Source organism: Petaurus breviceps, unplaced genomic scaffold (assembly GCF_028583685.1).
Source record: "Petaurus breviceps papuanus isolate PSGF00001 unplaced genomic scaffold, PetGlider_PUasm1.0 90842, whole genome shotgun sequence".
Taxonomy (NCBI): domain Eukaryota; kingdom Metazoa; phylum Chordata; class Mammalia; order Diprotodontia; family Petauridae; genus Petaurus; species Petaurus breviceps.
Genome location: NW_027187358.1, coordinates 12963474 through 12974525, shown reverse-complemented (window position 1 = coordinate 12974525; position 11052 = coordinate 12963474). Strand labels below are relative to the sequence as shown.

General features: G+C 39.5%; 1 protein-coding gene across 1 annotated transcript in view; it reads left to right on the top strand.

The window, feature by feature from the left end:
* The first annotated feature begins 221 nt into the window (after positions 1-221).
* FSHR (follicle stimulating hormone receptor) overlaps positions 222-11052 on the top strand; it is a 260865-nt gene continuing 250034 nt past the window's right edge. The window contains exon 1 of the mRNA XM_069071797.1: positions 222-385. Coding sequence (XP_068927898.1) covers positions 234-385 — 152 coding nt within the window. The 5' untranslated portion in view covers positions 222-233. The remainder of the gene's footprint in view (positions 386-11052) is intronic.

Below are 11052 nucleotides of genomic sequence, written 5' to 3'. Positions count from 1 at the left end.
AGCTTATCTTACCCCTCAAACCACTGCTGGCACATAGTAGCAAAGCCCAGGAACTGGAATTGGCAACAAGAAATATCCATCCCTTCAAGGGTCACACAGCCTAAATCAGCTCTCAAGGAAGCTTATTTTTTTTGGTTGTTTTGTTTTGTTTTTAAGAAAGTTGTGCTGAGCCACTGAAACTTGCAAAGGCTAACTACAAATCTTCAAGACATTGGGTGGATGGAAAGATAAACATGGCCTTCCTCTGGATCTCCTTGCTAGTTTTCCTGGGCTCAGGCTCAGGATGTCCTCATCGAATCTGCCACTGTTCTGACAGGGTTTTCATCTGCCAAGAGAGCAAGGTGACCGAAATTCCTTCAGACATTCCTCGGAACACTGTTGAACTGTGAGTAACTGAGGGAACAGCTGTGTGGTTGGCACCTGGGTCTTATGTGTCACTGCTATTTTACAGTTAAACCATTTCTGTCCTTGCTGGAGGCTCAGTAAAAACCAGTTCCCCTTTTCCACACCTTTTGACCTTTCATTTCCCAAAGATCATAGGTGAATGAGAGATTCTTAGAGCACTATAATAGAAGATTGTAGGAAATGAGATTCCTGAGGAAAAGGGAAGGATTAAATAGAATAAAATTAAAAATTATTTGGAAGTTTTATTCCTTTTTCTTTTTTGGAGAAGTAAAAAAAATGAAGATGTCACTTTTAGGAGAGCTGCATCTGAGAGGAGGAAATAGGGCTTTGGGCAGAGGTGGATTCAGAAGTGTTTGTCTACTGAGATTTGGAATACTGATATGGCCTTCTAGAGACAGCCATATGTTTGCCAAATAAAAATGTTTTTCTAGACTCTCTGAGGCTTTTCTCCCAGAGGGAAAAAATGAAAGTTTTCTCAGTTAGGGAAGTGTACTTTCTGCTCAACTCAGTTCAACTAATACTTTTTGAGAACCTACTATGCATATGGCCTTTTGCTAGATGAAGGACTTTTCCCTTAACTTCTGCTGAATCACTTATTTTTACTAAGCTTTATTGATATTTTTGAATCACCCAATTTTTGAAGCACATTCCTCCCCAATTTTCTACCCAGAGAAGCATCTCTCATAACAAATCACAAAAGGAGGGGGAAAGCAGTTTAACAAATCCAACCAACTTTGACAAGATATGTAATATTTCATATCCAAAGTACCACACCTCCCCTCCCTTCACCACCCTTCAGCAAAGAAGAGAGATGAAATTTATCAAACCTTTGCCAGGAACAAGCTTTCACTTAGTCACTTTAAAAAGAGTATCATAGGGGAGGGACCTTGGAGATCAGTTGGATCTTATTTTACAGATGAGGAAACAAAGGTTCTATAAAGTTCAGTGACTTGTCTAAGGTGATCCAGAAAATAATTAATAATAATCGTAGTAGCTAGCATTTATGCTAAATGCTAAAGTTTGCAAAGCACTTTACATATGTTTATCTCACTTGATCTTTACAACAACCTTGAATTGTAGGTTATTATTATCCACTATTTACAGATAAATTTAGCAGAAAAATTGAGAACTGTGCCTCCAATGCCACCTGAAACTATGAATGACTTGATCCACTGCAGAATTTATTTCCCAAGCTCCTTCTGCTGAGTGACCTTCCTCTGGGGAATTGCTGCTGGGGAGGCTTAGAAGTAATAATCATATACAGTCCCCTAACCAGATCCACCTAATTCATCAGATTTTCCAAGAATCTTGCATCATAGGAGCCATGGTTTAGAATTGGAAGGCAACTTAGAGGTCATCTAGTCCAACCACCACATTTCTTATGGAAACTGAGGCCCAAAGAGAATGAACAACATGCTCAAGGTTGCACAAGTGACAGAGTCATAAGTCAAATGCAGCCCCCCTATCAAGTTGCAAAGTTCCTTCCCATTCCTTTGCTCTGAGTCCCATCATGCTTTCTAGTAGCAAAGTATGTTTTCAAAGGAGCAGAGAAATGGTTGTCAGTGCAGGTGTTTTGGCTACACTGTCTCAAATCAGACAGTAAATTGTGACTAGGCAAAGAATGAGCCTGCCCAAGAGGACAGCTTGGCTACTTTTAGATTATTATAAACCTGGCAGAGACCCATTGTGGCTGAGCTCCAGGGACAGACAACTAACTGGCCTCTCTTAGAGGATGTCTTCACGGCTTCTCCTTTCATTGTTCTCTTTCCAGCCATGAAGTCAAGCAGTTAGTCTAACCTAAGTCATGGAATAGAAAAGACCCTTTCAAAAGGATAGAATTTTAGTGCTGAGAGGCAGCAGGGATACCTTCTAGTTCAAGCCCATAATTTTGTACATGAGGAAACCATTGTTCCAGAGAGTTTTGTGACTTACCCAGAGTAATTTGGCAAAGATTATTAAAACATGAATCTCTTGTCTCTGAGTCCAGTGTGATTTCCTATGCCATTTCTGGTAGAATATCCTAAAATTACTTCATGTTAGAACTGAAAGGAGGCTCAGAGATCATCCAGTCCAACTCTCTCATTTTACAGATGAGGAAACTGAGGCTCAAGGCAGTGAGGTATTTCACCTCGCTCTCACAGCCAGTCAACAGCAGAGCAAGGACTACAACTCAAGTTTCCTGAAGATTATTCTAGGGTTCTTTCCAATACACTGACATGTTTTCTCTCATTTTACCAGTCAAGAAACTGAGGTTCTTCAAAGTTAAGTGAATTGGGAAAAAAAAAAAACAAAGTTAAGTGAATTGGCCAAGACCAAATTTCTAGTAAGTGATAAAGCAGAGATCAGAAACCACAGCTTCAGATTACAATTAAAGGGCTCTTTATACTACAACTACACTATATGTATGATTTTTACTTTCAGTGACTTGAGTTATTCAAATATGACCAACTCTAAATCTAGATATTATGATCTTATTTCTGCTGTTCATCAGTGAATAAAAATGACTAAATCATATCAGATAGGCTTCTGGCTGCTTTCTGGAAGTAAAAGTCCATTTTCAGTGCAACAGAGAACCAATTGCCTGTGGCCTACAATATATACTCAAAGCCTTTCTCACTCTCCCCTCCCACCACAATCTGTCCCAGTCACTGTCAGTCCTTCAGTGGTAGCTCATAGAATGGTTGGGACATATGATGGCAGAAGCTCAGGAACATTTGTCTTTCCATCTACCACATTTTATCTAGGCCTGTGCTACCCGAACTTGAAATTATTCTTTGCAATATAATACTGCTATAAACCCTGTATATAATTGTTACACCATCTCCTACAATGACCTTCTGTCAGTGCTACAAAGGCAGTTTCTCATCTAAATTGTTTTTGTTCACCTATAGGGTGTCTTTGAGAATGCTGACAGCTAAGAATTGGGGCAAAAGAGACCAGACAAAAACAAATCACCCAGAGCCTTATGTACATTTATTAAGTTAGTTATCTGTTTGTTTGTTTTTTTTTTTATATATGAGTAGACAATCAACCTAAGGAGCATAATTTCAGGTTCAGTCTCCCCCACCTTCACTGCAACCTATTACTACCCAACCCCACCCCGACAAAAAAAGGAAAATTCTTTAGTCATAGGCCATCTGAGGCCTCTGATTCTTTTCAAAGGAAATAAGTCCCTCATTGCATGAGATAATGAGATACCAGATTCTATAAAATGCAAGCACCTTTGGGAGAGGATACGCTGTAAATTAAATTCATAAGAAGATATAAATAACTGATAGCAAAGCCTTACCTAGAAGCAAGTATTATTGAGGGAAAAGGGAAATAGGGGGTGAGAGTGGGGAGCATAGGTGAGTTGTAATAGGGAGAGGGGAAGGAATATAAAAACAGAAGGCCATGGGGTGGCTAGGTGGCGCAGTTAATAGAACACCTGCCCTGTAGTCAAGAGTACCCGAGTTCAAATCTGGCTTCAGACACTCAACATAAAAACTATCCGTGTGACCTTGGGCAAGTCACTTAACCCCAATTGCCTTCCAAAAAGCAAACAAAACAAAACAAAAACAAAAACAGAAGGCCATGGGCTCTGATGATAATCTTCACTATTTGGCCAACGACCAATATTCTGGGTCAATTCTTGTTCAGTTTTATAGAACAGTCACTTAGCCAATATCAGTTTTAGTTTCTTCAACCGTAAAATGGAAAACAGAATAGGTTGTTGTAAGGAACAGGTGAAATAAAAGATTTAAATTCCATATAAATACTAGATATGATGATGATGATGATGATGATGATGATGATGATGATGATGATGATGATGATGATGATGATCATGGCATCCTGAAGCCAGGAAGAAGCATTCTAAATGATTTAATGGAGATAACCTTCTATTACTATTACTATCTATTGGACTATTTAAGGAGCAGCTGGGTGGTACAGTGTTAGACTGGGGGTTAGGAAACCCTGAGTCCAAATCATGCTTCAGATACTTATTAGCTATGTAACTCTGGGTAATTTGCTTAATTACTCTCAGCCTCAGTTAAGTCATCTATAAAACAAGGATAATAATAGTTCCTACCTCATAGGGCTGTTATGAGGATTAAATGAGATAAAAGATACAAAGTGATTAGCAAACTTTAAAGTACTATGTAAATGTTAACTATAACTATACTAGAACTGTTGAGATGTTAGCTTTACTATCTTTTTATGCCAGAATAGGTTGGGTAAAAAAGAAATGGGGGGGGGGGAACCTTGCCTTGGCAAATAGGTTGGGCAAAGAGAACCAGAAAGAGGGGAAACACAGGTTAAAAAGTTGTGGGGTTTTTAATTTGTATAGTTATTTGTTGATTTTGTATCATTTTTATTTCTATAACCAGTGTTAAGGTGGTTTTGTTATGTATTTGCACTGGAATCCAGGGAAAATTCAAAGTGTATCAGAACCCAGAAATGGCATGGGAATGGAAGGGTATTTGTCTAATTTGAAAAGAACTGAGGCAGGGGGACCTGGGTCACTGGCAGTCCATCCAAATCCTGAGATGAAATATTTTGGCTGACCCAGTATTTTCTGAGTTTGGGGATTGACTATGCGGTTTATCGCCTGTGGTGTGGGTGGGCAGGTGGGAGGGGTTCTCCTCTTCATAGCCTGTAATTGCTTAATCCATCAACATGTCAGAGCTTTCACTTTTGCTCAGGTTCATCTGGGCAAAAAACTGCTCACACATTTTACCATCTACATTTTTTATACTGTCATTCCCTCTGACTTCCAGCCTCTGCCCTGAGCTCATTAGAGGAGAATTCATTCCATGTGCCTCATCACTATCACCTTGGCATTCTGATCTGATACGAGCTGGGTATGCTGATATTTAGATCAAAGGAAGAGAGAGATGCCATCAGGAGACATCTCCTAAGCCTCTGTATTTCCTTCCATCCTTTCTTCCTTCCTCCTATTAGGACTCTGCCTCTAGGCCATGCAGAAAAGGTGAGACAAGTATGGACTTGTGGCAGGGCTCTTTTCAGTAGAGGTGGGTTGTGCATTACTGGCTTAAGAGAAATTACTTTCACTAAAGGCCCCCTCTCATTTCTGAAGGTGACATGGGGTGTTGCAGGCTATGCTCTTGTAATAGCCAGAGCAGGGCTTGAAAGGTCCATATATGTAGAACAACAAGGCAAAATTTTGAGAAGCTCATAACCAGGTACTTAGCAATGAGATGATCGTGTGTGTGAATGTGCGCAGTTCAAGAAACTATATAATGAATAAAAAACAAATTACACCAAGGCAAGGAGAGGGTTTAGATTTTTGAAGTGTTAAGAAGTAATGTTAAACTTTGGGCTTAAATGATCTTGAGGGCTCATACAAGGGCAGTATGAGAGTGAAAAGAGTTGGACTAGGTAGGAATCAGGACACTTAAATTCTAGTCTCAGCTCTGCTGCTAACTTGCTGTGTGATCTTGGGCAAGCCATTAAAACTCTCTGTGCCTCTTTTTTCCATTTGAAAATTTGGGATAAGAACATGTTGACCTCCCATGTTCTTTCTGGGGAGCCAGAATGAACTTTTCAATTTCAAAGTGACTTTATCAACATGAGTTTTCAAAAATCCTGTAAAATATTCAAAGATTCTCAAGTTTCAATCATGAGATTCTTCGTTTGATATCAGAAAAGTATCTCCATCCTCCCCCCCATCCTACTCTTCTCTGGTATATCTCAGAGAGTAAACCCATGATCTAATGATAGTCAAAAGATTCTGGTTTTTTATCCAACTCTGAGGGGTGAATAATGAAGTCTGGAAAACCTCCCTTGGAAACTAACTTTACTCTGTTGATAGCTGAGTCCTCCTAAGATAATGACTAGCTGTGTGGAACCCACAGAAGTCAGTGGACAACTTGAGCCTTATCCCTCAGTGACAGAATAAGAGAAGTCTCTTCTTTTAGCATGCAGATGAGGATCTCACTAAAGAAAAATAAAAGAATCCATAAAAGAATGTCTAGCCCGTGTCAAAGAAGCATCAGAAAGAGAAAGAGGGTCAGAAAAAGGGGGGGAAATAGAGAGGGAGAGGAAATGGAAGGAGAGAGAGACAGAGAGAGAGAGAGAGAGAGAGAGAGAGAGAGAGAGAGAGAGAGAGAGAGAGAGAGAGAGAGAGAGACAAAGAGAGAGACACAGAGAGAGAGAGAAAGTGAGGGAAAACCAAAGAAGAAAGAGGCTGATTAATTTGTTCAGTCAGATAGCCAAACAATTAAATGAAATGGAATTTGAATTTTGATGTTCCTGACTTCAAGCACAGGTTATTGCCTTCTATACCACCTTGCTATTCCCAGCACCACATATCTTATTCTGATGTCCTGTGAATTCTCCTATCCCATTGAAAATTTTTTGCAATAAAAAGGTCATCATCATTTTTTACTAACTCTACTAGGTTTAACATTAGACATTCCACCTTTGAATAATTCCTTCTCAACAGAACACTATACCTACCAGTGAGGAAACCTATGTCCAGCATTTGGAGTTTTATCAGGGGACAAGAGTCACATTCTCAGCAGAGGTATCAGAGAAAAGACTATAGGAGCAGCTGCAGACTGGAACCCATTTAGAGAAAAAAAGAAGGAAATTGTAGAGGGATGGAAGTCTTGTCTAATGCAGCCAATGAACTCTACCCAGAGAATTGGCTGAAAGCTATAATTTACTGAGGGTTATTATTGGCAACTGAAGAAGCAGTTTTGATAGCTCAGAATTGCACTTGCTTTGGGAGGACAAAATTACCCTATTTACTTATTGGTGTATGCTGTCCTTTTTGCCCAATCCCAAATATCAAGAAAACTCATCACTTTGAAGTGGGTCAGCTTGGTCATGATGAAGAAATTCATTTGACCTTGTCTTATGGTTCCCACAGTCACACACTAGATCACCTAGCTCCGAGAGTTGGTTTGACTACTCAGTCTTCTTCCTCTTCCCCCATTTAAAAAAAGTTAGGCAAACTCAGGAGCACTGACTTTGGTATCAGAAATCTTCTATCTAATCCTTACTCTGTAACTTACTACCTGTGTGTCCTAAGCTCTCTAGCTCTCAGTTTCCTCTTCTGTCAAACTGGGGCATCTGATGTCCCTTTCAATTCCAAATCTGATTCTATGACTACCCAAATTAGACTTGTTAGACAACAATAACATCCTGTGTGTCCTACAAGAACAGATAACAGAGGTAAAGATTTTTTTATTTGCTTTGTGGTTGATTCTAAGAAGGTCTGAATGTTTATTTCTGATCTGATCTTGTCTTACAGTGCCTTACACTGAGAGAATGCTTTGTTCCTCTTACCTAAGCCTGCCATTGCCTTGCTCTTTAGTATGTAGTAGATCTGTTGACCTGGAAGTCTTGGGGGTATGGGTAAAGCCATTTGAATAAAGTCAAACCAAAGCTATGCTAGGAACTTGAAGCAAAAACATGAAAGGATAGAGTTTCCCCCACCGCCATCAAGACCACAACCACAACCACTGACAGCCAAGTGGCCAAGGCTCCAGAGCCATAGAATATTCTGACTCTAAGAAGACTGATAAAGTATCACATGTTTTATGTGAGAATCTGATTTCTGATTTTCCCAGTGATGAGTTTAGTGTAGTCTTTTGTAGAGGAAGGCCCTTTGAATCTGGGGCTTATAAGATTCAACCAAATATAAGCTGGACAGTTTTTATTTCAGAAATTAATATTCCAAAGTTTCAAAAGACTTTCTTTTTTTGGAGGGGGGAAGGCAGGGCAATTGGGGTTAAGTGTCTTGCCCAAGGACACATGACTAGTAAGTGTTAAGTGTCTGAGGCCAGATTTGAACTCAGGTCCTTATGACTCCAGGGCCAGTGATTTATTCATTGCACCACCTAGGCACCCTCAAAAGACTTTGTAATTATTTATACCATAACAACTCAAGTTTATATTGTGTTTAGAGTTTGTAGAATACTGTTCCCCACCAACTTGGTGAAGAAAAGAGTGCAAATATTCCTATTTTGCTGATGAAGAAACAAAAGTTTCTGTAGATTTGAAGAGGTTCATTGATTTGCTCAGGATCACATAGCCATTAAGTGTCAGAATGAGTATACAAACCCAGATCTTACAACACTGCATTCTGTATTCTTTTCACAATTCAATTCAGTTCAAAGCAACAATTATTAAGTGCTTACTGTATGTAAGACATTGTGCTGAGGATAGAGAGATAAAAGTAAAGTCCTTGCCATCAAGGAGCTCACCTTGTATTTGGGAGATACAATATATTCAAGTATATAACAGAAGCTTAAAATATCATTGCACTACTCAGATGTGAGATGAGTAGCATCCCCTGGGGTTAATGAAGATCTGCCTTTTTGAGATGAGCATCGTAAACCCCTACCAAGACCCAATCCAGACTTTGCTCCTTCTTATGCTTCACAACTAGGTTACTGCAAGAATGCCTAACTGATATTCCCACCATTCTCTGCCCACTCAATTCCACTCTATACATTATTCAGTTACTCCATTCCAAAATCTCTCACGTTCCTTCTTACTGTAGAAATTCAATGAAATTCAATCTCTCCAGCTTGATCTTCAAAGCTTCCCACAGCCTGGCCCCCTATCTATCTCTCAACTTATTTATTTCTCACTACTTCTCACTACTCTAATAAAACATAATCCTATCCGATGAACATTTATGAAAAATTCTTACTATTCACAAAGTTCTGTGTGCTAACCACTGGGTAGAGAAGGTCAAAATGAAATATTGCTCTTGCTCTCCAAAAACTTATGTTCTATTTAGTTGTACCATGAAGGCAAATTATTATATTCAGCATCCCTGAACCATGCCAAACCCTAGATTTTTCCCTACCTTATAGAGAATCCCCTTCTTGTCTCCATCTAGCCGTATCCTACCCACCCATATTTAAGACCCAATTCAAATTCTTTCCTGAAGCATCCTCAGACCACTCCATGTAACAAAGATCTCTCCTCCCTCTCTGTAATGCTCCTTATCTCTTTGAAAAATTGTAATAAAAACTCTTATTTCTATGGGAGAGGGGAGGAGAGAGAAGACTATTTTGGACAGGTTGAGTTTGAGGTGCCTACAGAACATCCAATTTGAGATGTGCAGAAAGCAGTTAATGATAGATATAGGACTAGAGCCTCTGAGAGATCAGGACTGTAGTTTATTGTGAAGGCAGAGTGGGGTTATAGAAAAAAAATATTGAGCTTAGATTCAAAGGACCTAAGGTTGAATCCTTCCTCTGCTACAAAATCACTGTAGGACCCACCAAATCACTATAGAACCATAGAAAAAACATTTAACCTAGAGAGATTAATTCTAAAGGCAGCATGGTCAAGTCCTAGACCTGGAGTTAGGGAAACCTGGTTTTTAATCCTGCCTCATTAGCTTTGTGACCATGAGCAAATCACCATCTCAATAAACTTCATTTTTTTTCCTCTCTAAAAGTGTGAATCAAATAATAGATGCATTGATTTCCTCTGAGTGCAGAGGCGGGAACCCCAAGATGCAATTGTACTATTGTTTGGTTTTAATAATACTCATGATAGCTAGCATTTACATAGCCCTTACTTACTATGTGCCAGACACTTTGCACATATTATCTCATTTGAGCCCCACAACAACCTTGAGGGATAGACACTATTATTATAATACCCATTTTACAGTTGAGAAAACTATTTTTCTTTCTTTTAAGAGCGGGTTCAGTGAAGGAAGGAGGAATAATATAAAGAAATTACTTTGATGTTAAAAAAAAGAGAGAGAGCCAAAGGCATCAATAAAACCTAAAAATCAATTCTATTATAATCCAGAGACTTTTCTGTCCTTTATAGCTAAACTCCTTAAGAAGACCATCTATTACAGGTGGCTCCACTCTCTTCTCTCACTCTCTTCTTAACTCCTTACAATTTGGCTTCAGATGTTATCATTTCACCAAAACTACTCTCTCCAAAGTTACTAAACCAATGCCTTTTCTATATCTTTATTCTCCTTGACCTCTCTGTAGCCTTTGACACTGTTGATCACACTCTAACGCTTGGAACTCTCTTCTAAGTTTTTGGGACACCACTGGTCTTCCCCCTATTTATCTAACTATTCCCTCTCTATCTTCTTTGTTGGATTCTTCTCCAGATCAAGGTTTTATCCTGGGCCCTCTTCTGTTCTCTCTATATGCTACTTCACTTGGTGATCTCCTTACCTCCCTTGAATTTAATTACGATATCTATGCTGATGAGTCTCAAATCTACCTTTGCCGCCCCAATCTCTCAGCTGACCTCCAATCATGCATCTCCAGCTGCTTTTCAAGACATCTCAGACTGGATGTGAGTAGACATCTGAAACTCCATATGTCCAAAATAGAACGCATTATCTTTCCCCCTCAACCCTCCCACCTTTTCCTATCTTCTCTATTGCTATAGAAACACCATCCTCCCAGTCCCTCAGGCTCACAACCTAGGGATTACCCCAAATTCCTCACTATCTTTCACTCTTTAACCCCTTTTTGAGAGAGAGGAGGAGAAGGAGGAGGAAGAGGAAGAAGAAGAAGAAGAAGAAGAAGAAGAAGAAGAAGAAGAAGAAGAAGAAGAAGAAGAAGAAGAAGAAGAAGAAGAAGGAGGAGGAGGAGGAGGAGGAGGAGGAGGAGGAGGAGGAGGAGGAGGAGGAGGAGGAGG